This window comes from Sander lucioperca, chromosome 9, assembly GCF_008315115.2.
Source record: "Sander lucioperca isolate FBNREF2018 chromosome 9, SLUC_FBN_1.2, whole genome shotgun sequence".
NCBI classification, from domain to species: Eukaryota; Metazoa; Chordata; class Actinopteri; order Perciformes; family Percidae; genus Sander; species Sander lucioperca.
The window spans coordinates 9,829,749-9,850,431 of record NC_050181.1 but is presented as its reverse complement, the minus strand read 5'-3'; the positions used below and the strand labels follow the sequence as shown (position 1 = coordinate 9,850,431).

The window sequence follows — 20,683 nt, the reverse complement described above, 5'->3', positions numbered from 1 at the left end:
AATGAAGTCTGAAGTGTTATTGATCATTTTCTTGTCAAACCACAATAATGGTTATTTTCTTGTCAAACTGCAATAACAGCGATAGCTGAGGGATTTGCTGACAATTGTGTTGCTTTTGAGACTCATTCTGTGTTTGTGATACCTTGTCTCCTTAGGGTGGAGCAGAGCATAAAATCCCTGTTGTGATATCAAAAATATCAAAAGAACAAAAAGGTATATTGTTTTTAAAAAACTTTCACAACTCTGTCCATTTGACTCCTCTAGTTTCTTTTTTACTAATGGGATTTTTATTCCCAGCTGAACTCTCCGGGCTGCTTTTCATCGGAGACAGCATCCTTCAGGTAAAATGCCAAAACTCTTGTCTACACATCTCATCCTACTCTACACAAGAACACATACTGCATCTTTAATAATTCATGTGCCACATGTCTACAAAACTGCATCCCTATAGGTAAATCCCAAGTCTTTCATTTGTTACATGTATTCCAGCAAAACTCATATCTCTCTCAGCTCATCTGATGCAGAGGATACATTTACAAGCCAGTCAAAGACGCTTTGTATTCATGGCAACTGTGGATGAGACTGTTGTTTACAGTGTTCAGCGCAGATGCCATAACAGTTATTGTGCTTGCCTCATTAATCATTTTGAAGATACAGCTACAGTGATGTGATGCCAGCAGTATTATTTAGGGTAACCCTGTTACTGTTGTTTTCAGATAAATGGAATAAACGTTAGAAGTTATCGCCATGAGGAAGTGGTAAGCTGTCATCTCATATCTCATATTTTCTTACAGTGGAACAGCTCCTTTGATGGCTGATCTTTTCTTCCTTTAGGATTTGTATCTTTTTGACATGCAAAGCCAATTGTTTCTGTTTCATGCTTTTTTAAATGTAACTGCAAGACATATGTTTGTATGTCTGTGTAAATCTCTTATCTTGGCTTTTCCAATCTTAGTCAGACGTTAGCACACCATGTTTCATCACGGCAAGCAATCATCAGAAAACCTCACAGTTTACAGCTCCTTCAATGAAAATAATCCTGCGTTTTTAACTTCCAGGTCCAGGTTTTGAGAAATGCTGGTGAAGAAGTGACTCTTACTGTCTCTTTCCTAAAGAAGACTCCTGCCTTTCTGAAACTGCCTCTGTGTGAGGACTGCACATGTAAGAAACCTCTACACACACTCTTTAATCACCATTACTGCAGTGCAAAATAATTAACCAAGAGTATTTATAGCTTGTATTAATGTCAGTCTGAGGATTGGTTGTCCTGGTGACAATAAACTAGAGCCTGAAGAGCCACTTTGAGAATAAGAAATATAAATTCAGTTGCTTAATTTTTTCGACTTTGTGTACTCATGTTGACAAGCAGCACTAAATAAAGATGCTGCTTTGCTAAAGAGAGGGGGAAAGAGAGAGAATTGGACGCATATCAAGCTTCACAAAAGATGCTAAAGACCAAACTGAAAGAATTGACATTGCTCATTGTGGTGCAATTGATTGCTCTTGCACGGTGAAGCTTCAGCCTCGTCATCAGACATGAAAGCTTTAATAAAAGCCTTTCATTCGCGTATATAGGCCAGGTTGACTGGCCATCCAACCAGTCAACTGAATACAAATTGGCACAGAGCAGGAGCCCACACTGGAGGAGAACAAAGTGGCACGCTTTGTGTCGATATCTGTGATTCACTGCAATTGGAAACTTTGAAATATATGGAGCTGTTGCTCTAAATGTTTTGTTTTTAATATATTTTTTACTGCCTTTTTGTGTGTCCTTGCTGTACATTCAGGCATCCCTAGTGACCACAGTAGTGGGACCTCCTCTCCTCTGTGTGATAGCGGCCTGCACTTGAACTACCATCCTAACAACACGGTACTCTTTTCATTAGCTTCTTCTTTCAGTTATTCTCTAAATGTCCCTCTGTAACCACGCAGCAGCATTCCTGGTGCCAGAAAGTTGTTTCTATGCAACTGCCACTCGCTGATAACCGGGATGCTCTATCTTTATCTTTTGAGGAGGGTGAATCAGCTTTCCTCTGCCGCTCGCGCTCGCTCGGCCTGCCTGTGCACCTGCAGCAACAACAGCAGCAGCAGCAGCAGGACTGTTGACATGTTGATTGTTTGAGATGTGCAGTGTGGGAAACAACAAGCACCTCTAAATAGTGTTTCACACTTCTGCAGGACACGTTGTCCTGCTCGTCCTGGCCCACGTCCCCGGGGCTTCGCTGGGAGAAGAGATGGGTGGACCTGCGCCTTATTCCACTGCTTCACTCACGCCTGTCGCAGTACAACCCGGGCTCTGACGTCTGCAGGTGAGCTGCGGGACTTCATATTGAAGGGTCAGTGGTGTCTGTTCTCACTTGCAGAGCTGGTATCTTCCTATAAGGAGATGGGCCTACAGGCCTGCCGTGCTAAGATCATTTGTTAAATGTTTAGGGGGTTACAAATAGAGAAGACTGCCATCCTTCATCTATACAAATATTTTGTTCTCCTATTAAGGATATCCTTTTCCTTTCCCTAACCAAAATGAAATAAGCAAAGGAGTTCTGCAGGAAGACAGACCTACTGAATAGTGGATGCTTGACGTAATAAGTCATTAGGCTGTCAATAAATACATTTTCATTTTGCTACACTGTGGATGATAGAAACAGTAATCTTGTGGATTGACTCTTAATGGACCACAAGGTTTGGCATGTTTTAGCTCATTAACAAATAAATTGCACAAAAGTTGTTGATACATTTAAAGCCATACAGTGATGAACCTACAGAGAATTTTCACCTGAATCTGCTGCTCCCCTTTACAGAGCGTTATGATAACTTTCAGCTCAGGCAGCAAAAGGGCAAAAAAAGCTATAAAAAAACAAACACTGTACACTACCTGCACAGCTCCAAACAGCAGACAGACACAGTTAGTGACTAGCTGCTGAACTTAGTGGAGCATTCAGCAGTTAAAGGGCCAAATATTTCCCTCAGGAGTTAAAAAGAGCTTAAAAGAGAGTTACGTATTATTTAACTTGCATTCAGTTGGCCAGAAACATCCAACTGCTGGATATGTAAATGAGCAACTGTTTGCTAGCAAGTTCGCCATATCAACTTAAAGCTTTAGTGCTTAACTTTTTGATATTAATGAACGTCCGTTACATTCAAACCATTGCCAAATGAGTTGCTACAAAGCTAATTAAGACTATCAGCTCCACACAACTCTGTCTGTGTTTCTCAGTATGACTATGTTCAGAAGATTGTGTCATTCGGCGACTTTCGCACGCAGAAATTCAAGTGAAGATAATTACCTCTTCTGAACCTCATGTTTTTTTAATCCTCCGTATCCCACTTGGCTACTAGCAACTGTGTGGGGGAGGGGTGGGGGCTGTGCGTGGTCACGGAAGGCTTGTATCATGTGGACGCGCCGACAGTTTTGTTGTCATTACTTAGAATTCCTCATGGGGGAGACAGAAACTACGCACTATAGCTTTAAACAGTTTTCAATTGATTGCAACAAACATGCAAACACCTCCATCTCAGTTTCGTATTTTGGAGGCTCTGAATTTATTTTGCCAAAAAAATCAGTTATTGCAGGTTTAAAGGAATAGTTAAACATTTTGGAAAACACTTCTTTCTAAAGCTTGATTTATGCTTCTGCGTAAAATCTACGCCGTTGCTACGTACGTAGGTACGTGGAGACAAAAACCTACGCCGGACCCTACGCCGTAGCCTGACGTGCACCTCTCGAAAAATGTAACTACACGTCACGGCGACGCACGTCGCTCGGTCGTGGCTTGGAAGCGTTGCATTTCCCCCTACTCATTTCCTGGTTCTCCTTCTCCATAAACATGAAATCAAGGAGAGGGTTAACTTTTCCTGCTAAAGATTTCCCACCTTGTTCAGAAAGCACAGGGGAGACACTTTGTTTCTCTCACTATACCTCTAGAGTCACTACTCGCTCTGAAGCTAGTCGCCGTCACTCTCTCACTTTCTCCCTCGCTCTATCACCCACTACCCACACACACACACGGCGGCTAGACACACACACACCAACGCACAAGTATAAACATCAGGCCACTTATATAGACTAGGGCGGAGAACAATAAATCAAGCTTTAGATGTTAGATGAGAATTGTTACTATTTGTGAAAGAGTCTACCCAGAGTTTTACAGGCTGGGATGAAATAAAATGGAATAATCCGGCTTTGACCAACTAAAATAAAGTAATATTGAGGAAAATACATATTGCAAGTACATTTCTAGTCTTTGCAAGCTGTTTCTCATCCCCTACTGACATAAATGGAAACTAATGAACTAATGGCTTCCTTAAACGTTGTAAATCAATGAAATAAGTAATGAGTTATGTCAGTGTGTTGTTTGTAGTTCGTTAAAAATGCAAAATCACCCCATAATCTTTTGTTTTTCTCTTCGTTCAGGAAAAATGCTTTCCATGTCATAGCTGTGGACGGAGTGTGCAGCGGAGTTATACAGTTCCCCACAGCTGAAGACTGCTTGGACTGGCTTCAGGCAATAGCGAGCAACATTTCCAGTCTCACCAAGCACAATGTGAGTATAAAATAATAACACTTGTTAGCTCTGCCACCTCTCGCTGTCCCCCATGTAAACCAATAAGATGTTGGGTTAGGAGTTAGTGCAAAAGACTTTCAATTTGTGGCTCGTCTAAAAGGCCCTTTGCAAATGTCACGGCATTAAACATATACTGTACTAATGTCTTTTCACAGTGGGAGGAAAATACACACTTATTTATGAGAGCCTGAGGTCACAATAACAGCAGTTGCGCTTTACTACACTATCCCCTCAGCCAAACTCATGCACTTACTGTATAATCTATGATTCAACATAATATGTAATACAATAATGAAAAAAAGAGGCCACAAGTAACAAAGAAATAATGTTGTATTATTTCTCTTGTTGTGAGCATATTGCTCTAAAGAAATCAAAGCATGTTTCCAGATGGGTGATGATGCTCAGCAGTGTGGTCAAATACAAATACTGTTGACAAGCTCCATCATGTGTGGTGGCTCAAACAAAACCGAGTGTCTAATTTTACCACATTTATCCGTGCGTGTGCGTGCGTGTGTGTGTGTGTGTGTGTGTGTGTGTGTGTGTGTGTGTGTGTGTGTGTGTGTGTGTGTGTGTCTGTCTGTCTGTGTGTCCTGGTGAATAATGGAGCCCTGGTTGATTGGAGTGGACGAAGTCATGGACGTACTAAACATAACACTGATCGCTCACTGCCAGAATGGCCTCAACAATGGAGAGTGTATTTCTCTCTCTGGCCTCAGCATTAACTGAGGTGTGTAAATGAGCTGGCAAACTAGATGGGTGTAGGATACACAGATTTCAGATGTCCTAAAGACTATATGATTTTAATATGGCCAAACCATTACAGTGATAATAAATAAGCTTCAATATTTTTCAGACAATGACCTGGATTTAGAAGTAGATCACTCTTTGACACCTGAATGTTATGTTGTCGTGTATCCTTTTAGTTGATGCTCTGGATTTTATGTTTCCTGCTGCACACAGTATAAGCACACTGTTCACCTCAGTTTATAACAAACAGAGTTGTTTTGTGACGGTTCAGAATGTGCTTCCAGTAATAGAAAATGAATTGAAATATAACCAGAAAATTCAAAAGAGTTGCAACAAGACTAAGAGTATACAGCCATGCTAGCTGCTCTGTGTGGCGGACACTGGTGCTTTGAGATAAATGCTAACATTGACATGCTAACATGCTGATGTTTTGTAGGTAGAATGTTTACCATGTCTACCGTCTTAGTTTAGTGTGTTAGCATGCTAACATTTGCTAATTAATCTGAGGCTGATGGTAATGTCATTTGTTTTGCAGATATTTGGTCATAAACCACAGAAAGATTCTGAGCTGATAATGGAGCTAGATGAAAAGTGAAGAGATTGCCAAAGTCATTACAATTTGGGGGACATGAATCTCAATACTTGAAAATTGTGAACGTCATGGTGGCACTAAACGAAAAGATGAAGGATGTCCAAATTCAGTAGGATATATCGTCTAGTGACCCTAAATGTCTGAATGAAATTTCATGGCAATCCATCCAATAGTTGTTGAGATATTTCATTCTGAACCACAGTGGCAGACACACAGACAGACCTAAAGCTGTGAGGGATGCTAAAAACTGAAGAACTTTTTTTTTACCTTGCCTTTCAGGGCTTCTCTATAACAAACATATGTTTACTCTTTTGTATGATGTGTCATTTGTTTCAATGGGTTTTTGTGCTTTGTGTTTTCATTTCTGCTGCTGCTCAACCAATTGCTCTTTTGGGACAAATAAAGTGATTTATTGATTGATGTATCATGCTGAGGATCAGCCAGAGTCCTGCAAAGACCTTAAAAAAAACAATAAACTGTAAAACCAGGGAATGTATTTGAGGAGCTTGTGTTAACAAATTTTTACCCATTTTGTAAAAGTCAAAATAAATATTCATAGATAGCCCTTTTAAAAAAATGAAAATGAATGAGCTCCACATATTAAACAGGGGAATCTCACACATGATTGAACAAAAATAGCACACCTAAAAATATGAAAATCAAGGACCTAATTAAGAGTAGGGTCGTTCTTTGCTTCTAGGGCAGATTCAGTCTCTATTTGATAACTGTCATGAAATTGAACTGAGCTGATTGCAGTCAAATATTACACCGTTTGTCATGAAAAAAACACCTCTAGTTCTCTAAGCGATGGAGGAGGAAGTCCACTCTGCTCTCTACAAATGTAAAATGTTCTTCTGCAACTTAACTAGTACTTGAGATAACAATTGATAAAATATGAAATTGTTGTGCCAAAGATGCTCAGTATACCAGAAAAGTATACGTACTTAAACATAAACAGTAAATATATATTCCTTTCCTAAAATAAAATAAAACATTTGTACAGAATCTAGATAAAAAGGTGCACCAGTGGTAGAAATTACTGGCATAGAAATGTGGCATATGTATGAACTTACCACAGTATGGTACCATTGGGGCATTTTAGGAACATGCTTTCAAATCTCAATGTTTTTGAATGTACTTGTTGTAACTGAGGGATGTCGATTTTTTTTTTTTTTTTTTTTTTAACTTAATTTCATGTTCTGTTTTGCATGTATTTTATTTTTTAAATCTGATCTGTATATTATTGTTCTTTAGTATCTTGCATTATTTTACATGTCCTTAGGATTCCTTCGAAAATGAGACCTTGATTGTAATGGGACTTACCTGATTAGACAAAGGTTTAATAACAGCTGCATCACTCTACAAGTAGCAAATATGATAAAACAGTATAGGATTTAACTGCAGTGGATTGGGTATGATGTTTTATGTTGATGATATATTGTTGTATAAGCAATGAAAACGGCAATGAACAAGGAGGTACAATGTTACAATAACTGCAGCATTAGTGCAGCGGAGTGAAACACAATGTTTTTCTAAAATGCTGTGGATTAGAAAGTCTCTCAAAACTGAAATACATAAGTCAAGTACCAGCACCTGCAATTCTTTGTAAGTACAGCACTTGTAGAGTAAGTGTTAATGACTTTTGGTACTTTTCACTTCCAGTGAAAGTTCTTATTTTTGGGTAGAGGATGAGATGCATGATTTGTTTGTAATAACAGAACTGGACCCCACAGCCTTTCATTGTTTGTGTCAGAGGTGGGTTAGACCTGCAGTCACTGTGACTGTTCACAACAACCAACAGCTGAATCTGAACAAACCCACTGTCACCGCTCCCGTATACCATCTTGTTATCTGGCTGTTTTGTTTCAGCTCCTCCACTGAAAAAACATCCTGTTCTCTCCTTTGGCCCAAACTTCAGTAACATTTCAAAACAAGCAGCTGTGACTTGTTCTCACCTGTATAGGTGGATGGGTATAGGATGGCTTAATTTGGTGTAGTGCTGCTAAGAAAGAGTTATATTGATAGTATAGTGTGGATTAAGAGTGAATGATACCTGTGATCTGAGCAAAATGTTTTAATTTAAAGCCTGACTGCTCTCTCGCTAGTTTCCCCACTTTTATTATCACAGAGAGAATGGATTTTTTTTTTTTTTTTTTTTTAGGAAGAGCCTCGGGTCCTTGTGGAAATGACTCTATCTATCTTATTTTGTAATTTGCATGCGTTGAATAAATGAAGTATAGCTCTAACAGTGTTCCTTCAGTGCTGTGTTAACATGTTAGCACGAATACTGTGATTCATAGTTCTTAGACACATTGTCACTGATTGTCCCTATGGGGTCCCATAACTATTTTACATTCTTCCAGTAATTGGTGTCTGATTGTTAGCAGGATGTATTTAAATGAGTTATTGATGTTCTTGTTCAATTTAACAGGTAAAGAAGATTAACCGCAATTTTCCAGTTAACCAGCAGGTAAGATGTTTCTCTGAGTAGCTTTGACTGACTTTAATTTGTGTATTTTATCAATATCTTAAAAATCACAAGTAAATCTCTAACCAGGTCCGTCAGTCACAGAAAGGACACAGCCATATCTTGCCAACTATTGCAACACAAGGAGAATGTTTGCATCATTAAAGTCTATCCACTGAGAAATGATCAGAAAACAACTTGAGTGCCTTCAGTCAGTTAACTCGCATCTTCAGTCCAAACATGGAGTTAATGCGACGATGGGGTTCCTTCTTTATTACTTATTTATTTTGATTTCTTTTGCTTTTGCCGCACAAAAGCGTGGGAATTCACTTGACAATTCTTTTAAAAAAATAAAGCAGGATGAGACAAGACTGCTTGTCCCGAATCTTTCACGATCTTGTTTTGCCATCCATCAAAAAACTCCAAACGCAAAAGAAAGCAAACATTTTACTTGGGTTGCAATCACACTGAATTACTGATGGTGACATACACTGTCTGAAATCATGTATCAGAACATTTTAAGTGTATGCTTTGCTTTCTTTCTCTTCATTTCACCATGAGTTTCTCCTTTACTTAAAGGGGCTGTACTTGACAAATATTTGCTATGTAAAGATCTGGTGGAGTAATGGCGTCCTAAGCAGAGAAGGAAGTACACACTCACTCTGTGTAATCCAAGCTAATCTGTTCTCTGTTTTGATAGTTGGTCCGGCCACGTTTTAGTGCATGTGGCCGTGAAAAAAGTAGGTATTTCACGTATTGGGGGAACGGTCTGCGGAGGCAATATAGCTGTCTGTTGTTTTTTTTTCAGTATTTCGAGTACAGCCCATTTTACTTTATACCATTTGCCTTCAAGTAGGAGTGGGCAATATAATGATACATACATTTATTTAATATAGCATCTTTTACAGACAAAGTCACAAACTGCTTCACAAGAGAAAAATACTGTGCCACACACTGCTTATACTGTTTTAGCTACGTATTAAGTACCTCTATGTGTATTAGACCATTGTGGGCAATGTTAAAAATCAGTGAGCAAGAGTGCACTGCTAAATGATAACATTGGATTCTTATATCATTTTGCATCAGTGTTATGTAGTACCTTGATTTGTCAGGTTTTTACAGTATTCTGCTAGATAAACCAAAAACCAATGTGCCTACATCATTAATCTTTAAAGCCCCTGAGAGCTTGGTTTCTCAAGTATTTCTTAATACGATTGAATATTCATGACTAAATATTCACCAAGTTGTAATTTGGAGAGAAAAAAAACATTATTATTTATTAATACTATTAAACTCTGTGGGTCTGGTTTGATCCAGCAATGTAAGCAAACAACCCAACAAATTTTTATATAAGTACCATTAAATAGTTTATCCGTTGTTATATATTTTATCCTTTTATTCAAGTACTGCACACAAACACAAATATCATGTGAAATAACCAAAACTCGGAGTGGGCATCTTTTCATTTATTTTTTTAACATTTGTCAGTCAATTACTTAATCACATACATGATAAAACAAAAGATACTTTTTAATGGTGAAATAGCAAATGTTTATTGTGTGAATCCTTTGAACTAATAAGCTGATTGCTGCATGCATGCACAAAACAACAGCAGAGACTCTAGTGTCCACTAAGAAATGTCTTCAAGAGCACAAAACTTGAGCCAATGCGAGGCCATGCATTTTATTTGGTATTGATTGTTCCTATTGATGCCAGTATTGACACTCAAAAACAAAGCTTAGTATCAGCCGTAAAGATACTCTAGGTATAGATCTGTTCACCCATGATATAAAATGATATGCTTGTATCTTCCATGTCATACACCTCTACTTTTGCCTATAACCCCTGTACAGTCCGCATCCCTCATGACCACATGTCTCTTTTTCACTGTTTGACAGATTATCTACATGGGCTGGGTCGACGAGAAGGAGCAGGACTCCGTTCAGGACCGAATGTATTCACCAAAGTTCCTCGCTTTGAGGGGTTCCTCACTCTTCAAGTTTTCAGCACCCCCTGTAAGTGTACACCTACCATGCTAACTTCTTTAAACCATCAAACGTCTGTGTTTGAATTGAGTGTTGTTTTTCATTTCAAGGTAATGTATTGTTGAGGGAGAAAAGCTTTCCTGTTAGAAAATAAAGAGGAAGCAGCTCACTCATAATCCTTTGTGCTGCATTGATCTTCCTCTTGATTGAGAATGATCATTAAATCTGTTTACATTCTGCCAGCCGCTTAAGTGATTATGACAAGAGGGATAAGCTGTCGATGGTGAGAAAGATTGATAGAAAACTGAAATTGCCTGCTCAACTTGAATGTGCTGATATAAATGGAATATGCTAATGTGAGTGGATGGTGGAAAATAGAACCCTGCTCTTTTAGACAATGTGACAAGCTTCTTCATTACTGAAGACTTACCTACAGTTTGAGGAATGTTCCCCTTATGTTAGCATGCCTGGCTTTTGTGCCTACAGTAGAAACCTAACGTTAGTGTTTCTTCCAAAGGAAATGGCAGAGGTTGTCAAAAACAATTTCAGCCTGTGGCCGGGTTGGGTCAGTGGTAGAGCAGGCGCACCTATACTGAGAGGTTTATGCCTCGACGCAAAGATCCAGGGTTCGAATCCGTCCTGTGACAATTTCCTGCATGTCTTCCCCCCCTTTCTCACCTAGTTGTTCTATCGAACAAAGGTGGAAAAAGCCCAAAAAGTAATCTTAAAATTATTTATTTTTTTACAAAAATTACAGCCAAGGAACCCTTACAAAATAGAGAATATACCAGGTGGGGACCCCCTCATGTAGGCTATGTCCCTTGGAATAATTTTAATTGAATTTTGTTTTAACACTATCATAGTCTTAGTAAAGTGATAGAACAATGTATTAGAAAGATATTAGACATGTATTAAACAGATTCTAAGAGTTATAGAATTGTTAGATTAGAACATAATATTTGAACGATTATAAATTTAAAAAGGAAAATATTTGTTTTTATATCATCATCATTTAAATGAATGAATATAAAAACTTTTCACAGACCCCCTGACGGAGTGCCACGATCCCTAGGGGTCCCAGGACCGCATTTTGAGAATCACTGAGATAGTGTTTTGTTTGCCAAAGTCAATGATCAATCGTTATCCTTAAATCCATTTCTCTTGCTAAAGATAAGGCATAGCTATTGTTAGAAGATACAAACATTAAAGCATAAATCTATCGTGTTGCTTGTCCAAGTTGTTTTTCTGTACCATCCTACCATTCTAAGGGTTATGTTAGCACAAATAATATTTTAATGACATTTTTATTTGTCAGACTATCTCTACCCTGCAATACATGAACAGTGTTCCTACATTTCTATATATCCTATAGCTACATGGATCATTACCCAACTCACAGTTTTAGCTAATTTAAAATGCTAAATCTCAATAGATACACCTTAAACTGTAAACTAAGATCTTGACAAGCGTATCAACAGTAATCAGGGGTGGTGGGATTTTATTTAAAGGTAATTCCAAATGAGTCATCTGTACAAAAACATGCATCAGGTTTACTTTTAAGCAAGGCAGTGCAGCTTTATTTATGTAGCACATTTCAGCAACAAGGCAATTCAAAGTGCTTTACATAAAACATGAAAGAGCAGTTAAAAACAAATAATATATAAATATTTGTTAAAGATAATATAAAAACAGCTAAAATAGAATAAGACTAACACTATAAAATTATTTTAGAGACTGTATTCTTTCCCTTTTTAATCAAGCCATCCTTCTAATCAAACAGGTGACAACATGGGACTGGACCAGAGCAGAGAAGAGCTTTACCGTGTATGAGATAATGTGCAAGATTTTAAAGGTAAGACAACCGCTTCCATTTCATTTCTTGAACATTTAGAGAAGCAACCCCTCACACTGGATACATTGAGAATATATAATGTAGAAAACTGGGGAATTGACTTAATTCACCCACTGCGATATATCAACCAATGTGTCCCTGAGCAAGACACTTAACCCCTAGTTGCTCCAGAGGCGTGCAACCTCTGATAAACAGTATAGCAATTGTAAGTCGCTTTGGATAAAAGCATCAGCTAAATGACATGTAATGTAATGTAATGTAATGTAATGTAATATATACGTAACTCCCTGATTAATTTGCATGTGTTCTACTTCAATCCCACGACACTCAAGGTTCAGACTGTATTCATTCTCTGCAGGTTTGAGGCCACTTTAAATTTAATTGTGAGAATCTATCTGCAATTAATTTTCTCGAAACGTGATTGCAATTCTATTCATGTAGATTCAGATGTTAAATCAGATATAGTTTGAAGTACTCTGCCATACCTATTACACTGTGCCATTTAGGTGACATAAAGCCATGACAAACATACATTAGGGTAAAACAACCTATGGTTCAGCTTGCATATATATGCATTGCCATCATGTATGTTTGGAGCTCTTACAGTAAAACTGCAGTCTGCAGTCTTCACTCTCGTCAGAGTAAATAAACCTCCCCTTAGCTTCAGGAAACTGCATTGCTGTTGCTTTGTCTTATCTCCACGTCACTCTGCCCATCCGTACCTGATCAGCATGGCAGCCGTACTGTCTTATCTTAGGATAATGACCTTCTGGACAAGAGGAAGCACTGCTACAGCGTCCAGACGGAGAGCGGGGAGGACATGTTCTTCAGTGTGGAACTGGAGTGCGAGCTGCTGATCTGGGAAAAGGCTTTTCAGATGGCTACTTTCCTGGAGGTGGAGAGGATACAGGTCTGCACCTGAACAGTATGCAACGTGCAGGGAATTGTGATGATTTTAATCTAGCACACAGTTCCAGCTCAGTCGTTTTAGTACAGAGATTGATAACGTTCATGTGACATTTTCAGCAGAGCAAAAGAGGCTTTTGTGTGCTTGCGTAGCTCTTGTGGGTAACATCTTGTTCTTCTATTCTGTAGTGTAAAACGTATGCCTGTATCATGGAGAGCCACCTTATGGGACTGACAGTTGACTTCAGCAATGGCTTTGTGTGCTTTGATGCAGCTTCAAAGGTGAGTGTGGGACACTACTTTATCATCAATACAAATGTGAAAGGGAGATCTTTTCGTTGGGTGATTTCAGACAGCTGTATTGTACACAGTGTGATGAAACTAATCACGATGCTTCAGCCTCCCCTTTTCTTTTTTTAGTGCTGCTAACTTATTCTGCACTGTGTGCATTTTGGGAGTATGAGTACATTTGTTTGGACGGCTGGTCCCCCTCCCTCAGCTCAAACCTCTCACTCCTTCCTGCAGTTCATTTTGGCCTTTCCCCAAGTCTGAGAGCCATGCAGACTACTCCACTGGTACACATTATGTGAATGAGCAGGACACAAGCACTGCCATATTGTTCTCTAAGATTTTGGCCCTAATTCCTGCAATGTGAAGCAACAATGTCCCCCAAGGACGATAAAAATGTTGCCAGCGTACTGTTTACAGAGAGAAATGCACAAAACGCAATCCATATGTAAACTGCAATCACAGACAATACACTGGGTGGAATTACTTTCTAATTAAAAGCTGCTATTGGCACATTTCAAAAAGCATGTTAGAGAACTATGACTCTGTTCGACAAGTTGAGCTGTAATATGCTGGCTCAGGACCCAGTGAGATGTTCCACATGGCTCTAGTTTTTATTGTTCCCGTATAAAACACAATATAAAAATAGAAAAACTTAATTGGAACATATAAACCAAGGATGACAGAACCAAGACATATATAGCACAATTATTTAAGCTCTGAGTTTGAAGCTGCCAGCCGGCTGGGCTCTTTCTGTGTGGAGTTTGCATGTTCTTCCCATGCCCATTGTTTCCTCTGACAGTATATGAGTATAGTGTTAAAAAATTAAAACACAACATTTTTATATATGAAATGATGTAAATACAGTATCTAAACTGTATTTACATCAAGCTAATATCTAGAACAAATCAAATACTCAAAACATATTAAAAAAGAGCTCTTATTAAAAGAAAAAATGCTCATTATACAGGAGACTGGCTGCGGCCATTGTTATTTTATTATATATTATAATATTGGATTTTTAATGTAACTATATGTTTTTGAAAAGTCATATTATTATTTTTTTTTACATGGGATCCTAATCTGTAAAGTATCTGCAGCTGTCACATAAAGTAATAAATAGAGCACTTAAATGTGGGAAAATAGAAATAGTAGATATAAGATAGCATAACACCTACTTTAACTAAAATAAAAGAATTGCAGATGCAGTCTCGTGAGGATATGAGAAAACCAAATTAACACAGACTTTTTCCATGTAGGCCACAATACAGATATAATATGACAGTAGGTGCTTGTGATTGACATGAAGGAGATTGTGATATCCTCATCTCTGTCAGTCAAATTGGGTTTTAAAGGAAAGCTGGAGAGGTCAAAACTCACTTCATGAATTTCTGCTCTGACTGTAAAAGATTTGTTTTGTCAAAAAATCACAGTGAGACATCTTGTATATGGTATGTTACACATTATTTCTTATGCCATAATTAATCAGATTGATGTCACAGTAAGTATTACAGTGGCAGGAACAGTTACATATTCATATTCATGTGAAAGCATGGCCAGCTGTCTACCTGAGGAAACTGGCTTAATGTGCTGCTTTTGTTTATTCAGATCCACACTAATTGAATCACTGAAGCTCTGCTATATCGGGTGAAATAACTGTGGCTTGTTAAATTTCCCCATGGCAAAAATAACAAGTTCTGTCTGGTTGATGTGCTGGCGTGCCCCATTTCTCACTGGGTCTACGTGGATTTTTAATGTGAATTATTCATGAAATAGTGACATAAAAAAGCATTCAGAAAATAAAGATTTATAGTTGTGTTTTAATTGTTTAAAGTTTAACGTTAGACTCATATACTCTTTGTAATTTCTACATTTCAGGCGGTCCTGTGGAGATACAAGTTCTCCCAACTAAAAGGGTCATCTGATGATGGAAAAAGCAAGATCAAGTTTTTATTCCAAAATCAAGACTCAAAATCTATTGAAGCTAAGGTAATTCACTTTGAGACATATTTAAAGATGCATGTCAAGGAAAATGTTATTCAACAAGACTTTCAAAGCAACAGGGTTATAGAAAATGAATTATTTGCATTTGACTTGAGTATTGATTTTTTTTCTCTCTCTTTCAGGAGCTGGAGTTCTCAAACCTCTTCGCTGTGCTTCATTGTATTCATGCTTTTTTTGCTGCCAAAGTCGCTTGTCTGGACCCAATGTTTGTGGAGAGCCAAGGCACCGCGACTACCACTGGGTTTCCTTCTCTTTCCAGTATCTCATGTAATTCACAGACACTTAAACTCAAATACACCACCTGACAGGCCCTTCTAAAAGGATGCTGCACTTAAATTGTGACCGTGGCCTAAAGTGGTGAACAGGAGAACTGGAACATGTTCAAATCATGACATTAAGGGTGGACATCGGTGGAATAAAAGACCTCTTTGAGAGGGATATACTTGATATCTTGGTAGAAGTTTCAGATTCCTAGGATTTCTGGAATAATTGTGGACCTAACCATCAACCTCTACTTTGGGAAATGTCACACAAAGACGCTGTGGACACAAAATGTGTGATTGAAAATGTTTTTAAGTGAATTTGTCCTCAGATATCATGGTGACCAAAACATCACAAAGAAAACTGCAGTTCTTTTCCCAAGGTAGTCTGCTTTTCTAAGTAAGTTTATTCAAGATTTGGAGAGTTAAAACAAATCAGATTTTAGCCTTTTTGTTCCACGTCAGACGGTACATGACTTGAACTTCTTGTTTGTCTGGACACTGGATATGATGAGGCTTTCTATATTTCTATTTCTTTGTGTGTTTTTGAGTTTAAAATGTTTACCTACAGTCATACTTGAATTAGTACAATTTAATTTCCACTGGAGAGTCCAACTAAAAGCTAAATGGCAACATAAATCTGATTCTGAATCAGAATTTTGACAACACTTAATTACACAGACGTTTGCTGGCAGCTTTGGTTGGATTAAATGAACGCTTTGGATGTATTTGTGTATGAATATACTGAGTAACCTCATTTATGTTTCTCTGTATATGAAGTTTACCCACAGGTTGAGGTCAGAATATGACTCTTTCCTGGATTACTGGATAGAAAGGCTGTATGAAGGTGTAGTTTTTCTTGTACGGATGAAAGAATGACACTTTGATCATCACTAACCACCACACAACTATAATCTGACAATACAACTTCTAAACATGCTAAGAAAACACTTTCCATAATATTTATAGCATTTCTTTCCTCAAAACGTGATTATGTAAATAAACACTGACATTCAAATGACCTCAAAGAATTATGAATTAAAGCGATTACTGTAGGGATTATGACACTTGTTAATTTGATCACCAGAGATGACCAGGTAGATGGAGCTCATAACCTTGTGCTCTCTTCATCATTTACTAAATGGACCAATTCTGAAGAATACAATCAGCTATGGTGTATTTTTGGATTATTTGTTTTACTTCAGCTTGTAAATATAACAACTTTTCATTGACAATTGAGAAAACGCACCTGCAAGGAAAACAAAAATATATAGCATTGTGGCCTCCAAAGGTTTAAGATGACCCTTTAAACTTCAGTCTGTATTAAACTGTTTATAAATGAAGCAGAGTGACAAACTAAACTATCATATTCAAAAAAGAGTTCAGGTCAATTAGCACAATTAGTCACGCTCTTACCTTCCATTTACAGAGTAGACTCCAAACAGTAGAGGCCCATGGGTAAGTAAACTCTAGAGGATAGCAAATTAAATGGGGTCAGTAAAGTGCTTTGTACCGTGCGGGCTTGTTAAGCTGACCCAAGTGTCTGAGGGAGACTAATGGTGGTGTAGTCTATGCAAAGAAAGTCTGAGTGATGCTTTTGTGCTTTAAAATGTTTCTCAGTTGCATATACCCATATAACACAGGATCTAGAGAGGGAGGTTTATTTTATTTTTTGCAGATGTTTTATTAACAAATATGCTGTATAATAAATGAATAAATAAGACCTTTTATAACATGGCTCACTTGTGGTGGATTTTATTTTTTATGTATGGGACTTTTCATTTGACAATTTCACGTTATTCAAATGTTCGTATGTGAAAAAATGCATTTTGATTGTACTCTAAGGTGTGCTATAATTTCTGTAGTAAACGGTGATATTTTTGTCATACTGTTTTTGTACTTGTAAGCAGTAGGCCTACAGCTTGAAATATACGTGACACTGAAAGGAATAGCTTGACATTTTCTTTTTTTCAAATACACTAATTTGCTTTCTTACTCAAGTGCTGATCCAAGATTGATACCACTTTCCATTGTAAAATTGGTATCGATCTTCTCTAACTCTTGACAAGAAAGCGAAATAAAGTGCATTTCCAAAAGTGCCGAACTATTCCTTTCTTGAGATATAAGCCTACAACTTAAAACATTGACATTAAATTCTAAATAAGTCTATTTAAATAGGCTACAGTATCTGCAGTCAATATTGACATAGGCCTACTTAAAATAGAACTTCAATTTACTCAAATTAATATTTCAGGTATGATATTTACATATTTAAATACATGGTAATGATAAAATTATGCAAAAAAAAAAGTGTTATTACAATTTAGTTTTTTCCCCTTCACAATAGCATTCAAGTGCACTTACGTTTTGTCGATTAGGGTGAAGGTAGCAAATTACTCTCGTTACTGTAACAAAGTTGTTTTTGTGTGTACTTATTTTTAGTAGTTTGTTTTTTTAAAATCCGTAATTTTACTGTAGAAGTATTTTCTCAAGTAGCCTAGTAGCTTACTGGCATTTCAAGTCTGTTGCAGAGTAAAATCAAAGGTCCTGATAAACTGTGTGACAATGGAACAAAAAAAAGGAGAAAAATCATCAGTTGCAGCAGAGAAGAAGCTGCAGGTGTGTCTGCGGCCGCAGGAGGGCAGAGCCCCAGAAAGCTGACACTGAAATATTATGTTGAATACTAGCCGAGTGTCGGGGGGTGTGGTCGCACCTGGGCTGGGCCTAGCAGTTTGTGAACAGTTCAATGCAATGTGCTAAATAATTACGTCATTGTTGGTTACCTCCAAGCGTTATGTCGGCGTAGGTAGCCTATATAGGTTGCATCTACCTTAATTAATCACTGGTTTAATGCACCACCCCCGCGAGCACTTAAATGACGCAAATCAAACAAACCCATGTGTTGCGTCACCAGGTCAACAGGTGCACGTTTTATCTGGTTAATAGTGGCTAAATGCTAAAATGAGCATGATGGATCCTCCGGGAGCTATTCTAAATGTAAATTTACTCAGGAACTTTGACCATGAGATGTGTGCGACCTTTCTGCTGTTTGAGTTTTGTTGATAGGCCTACCTATGGCTGATACCTTGATACCTGTCACAGTTTTGACTGCAGAGCGTTGTTAAGCTCAAAATGTTTGAAAACTTAAGGAGTGAGGTGGAGAAGCTGAGTGGATTGGTTATATTCTGCATGAAGAATGAACGAGCAGAGAAGTTGTGCAAGACTTCAAACAGGTGAGTACTAACACTCGTGATGGTTTCTCCAGAGGAGGACATCAACGTTGCTAGGCAACATAGCATGGCGTACGTGCGTGTGTGCACTACACGTTGTGTAAAAACTGCAGCTTTTTTTGCTTATGTGTGTTTGTGGCTGTTGTCGCTGTGGAGGTTATGTTGTTGATACATGTCGCTGTTGTCTGCTTTGCTGATGTTTTATTCTGCTGTAATTCTATAGTGTCAGGTTATTGAATTTATGTGGCTTAATATTGCTTTTTACACCCGCCGCAGTGTCGTAGTAGGCCTACTCTCTTTGTGGTTGTCATGTTTGTGTGAGTTTTGTCCTCTGTGCTGGTTGCTATGATAATCAGTTGTGTGCACATGCTGCAAAGTGCCGCGGTGGAGAGGGCTGGGTACCGAATTAAATACTTTTTTCTTTTTTTTCCTTTTTAAATGGATTTGATAAAATTGCTATCGAAAAAAGTATCGTCAAAGTCACGATATTGGTATCAGTACCGGTATCAACATTTTTGGAATGATACATATGGGACATATTGTTGGTTTGGACAGAGGGGCTCTGTGGTGTGTGTGTGTATATAGCATTATGCACTTTATTTTGTAGCTAAAATACGTTTTTTTATATTTAATAGGTCTATTTGATATAACATTATATAGGCTACATTTTACTTGAGTAAAATGTTTTTGGCTATTCTATACTCTTTCCATTTCTATATATTGTACCCTACCATAAATTTTGTACCCTGCTAATCTATCTTTAATGCCATTCACTGGATAATATAATAAATAATACACACAAAGTCTAAAAATGACCGGATGTCATCAGAGTGTCGTCCGGGGTTATCTTAGCCTGGGCTTAAGATTTAAAGTTTTTAGCAGGAAGCCTGCATCCAATGAAAGATGTATTATAAGAATAGTAGTCTATATCCATGACGGTCCACTTCCGGGATTGCTCCGCCGGATTTCACTCTTAGCCCCGGATGTCCGTTACCTTACGCTTTCTTTGTGTTGGAATTGTAAACTCCGGTGGATTTATGAGGACTATGGTTAACTGCTCCTCAGATCTCTGCAGGGTAAATCCAGACAGCTAGCTAGACTATCTGTCCAATCTGAGTTTTCTGTTGCATGACTAAAACAACCTTTGAATGTACACATGTTCTACCAAAACAAGTTCCTTACCGAGGCTATTTTACAGCGGCACCGTGGCTCTGCTCGGTGCTTAGTACCGCTCATAACGATTGTGCTTGGTTTAAAGAAATGGCAATAAACCACAGCACTTCTTTTCACCCATCCCAGAATGCTGTGTGGACTAGCCAGACCCTCCTCTGCAGCGCTGTGGAGGATGGTCTGGCAAAGCGAGACTATAAGAATAGCAGGATCAGCAGCATGTTACCTGTGTTTCGTGCAGTCAAAGGTAGGGATGTTCTGTCAGACAGCAAGTATACTATAAATTTGTAATGCATAGTATTGGGTTTTATGTACAGATTAGGGCCTGTTTACTTGTTTTCCATAACTCTGTCCGAAAAGCCATGATGTGAGGGTACATGGAAACTCTTTCTGTTATCAATTAGATGTAGCAGTGACAAAAACAGATCATCAAAAGCTTGCCAAGGATGCCAGATTGGCACTTTTACTAGTGTTCTAGTGTGCTTCCTATGTGCTTGCAATGAAGACTCATTTGACTCCTTGTCCACGCCTTGACAGACTCGGAAGAAAACCTCTAAATCTAACAAATAAAAAAAAACATAAAAAGAGCAGTTACAATGATTAGAAGAGGCATAATG

The 20,683-nt window shown here is 38.1% G+C and overlaps 1 protein-coding gene across 1 annotated transcript in view; it reads left to right on the top strand.

The window, feature by feature from the left end:
• Positions 1-17,404, top strand: part of sntg1 (syntrophin, gamma 1) — a 33,844-nt gene extending 16,440 nt beyond the window's left edge. The window contains exons 6-19 of the mRNA XM_031294070.2: positions 156-213; positions 298-341; positions 717-758; positions 1,059-1,161; positions 1,788-1,870; positions 2,179-2,309; positions 4,415-4,544; positions 8,336-8,374; positions 10,270-10,386; positions 12,137-12,208; positions 12,966-13,118; positions 13,304-13,396; positions 15,281-15,391; positions 15,529-17,404. Coding sequence (XP_031149930.1) covers positions 156-213; positions 298-341; positions 717-758; positions 1,059-1,161; positions 1,788-1,870; positions 2,179-2,309; positions 4,415-4,544; positions 8,336-8,374; positions 10,270-10,386; positions 12,137-12,208; positions 12,966-13,118; positions 13,304-13,396; positions 15,281-15,391; positions 15,529-15,711 — 1,359 coding nt within the window. The 3' untranslated portion in view covers positions 15,712-17,404. The remainder of the gene's footprint in view (positions 1-155; positions 214-297; positions 342-716; positions 759-1,058; positions 1,162-1,787; positions 1,871-2,178; positions 2,310-4,414; positions 4,545-8,335; positions 8,375-10,269; positions 10,387-12,136; positions 12,209-12,965; positions 13,119-13,303; positions 13,397-15,280; positions 15,392-15,528) is intronic.
• The last annotated feature ends 3,279 nt before the right edge of the window (positions 17,405-20,683 follow it).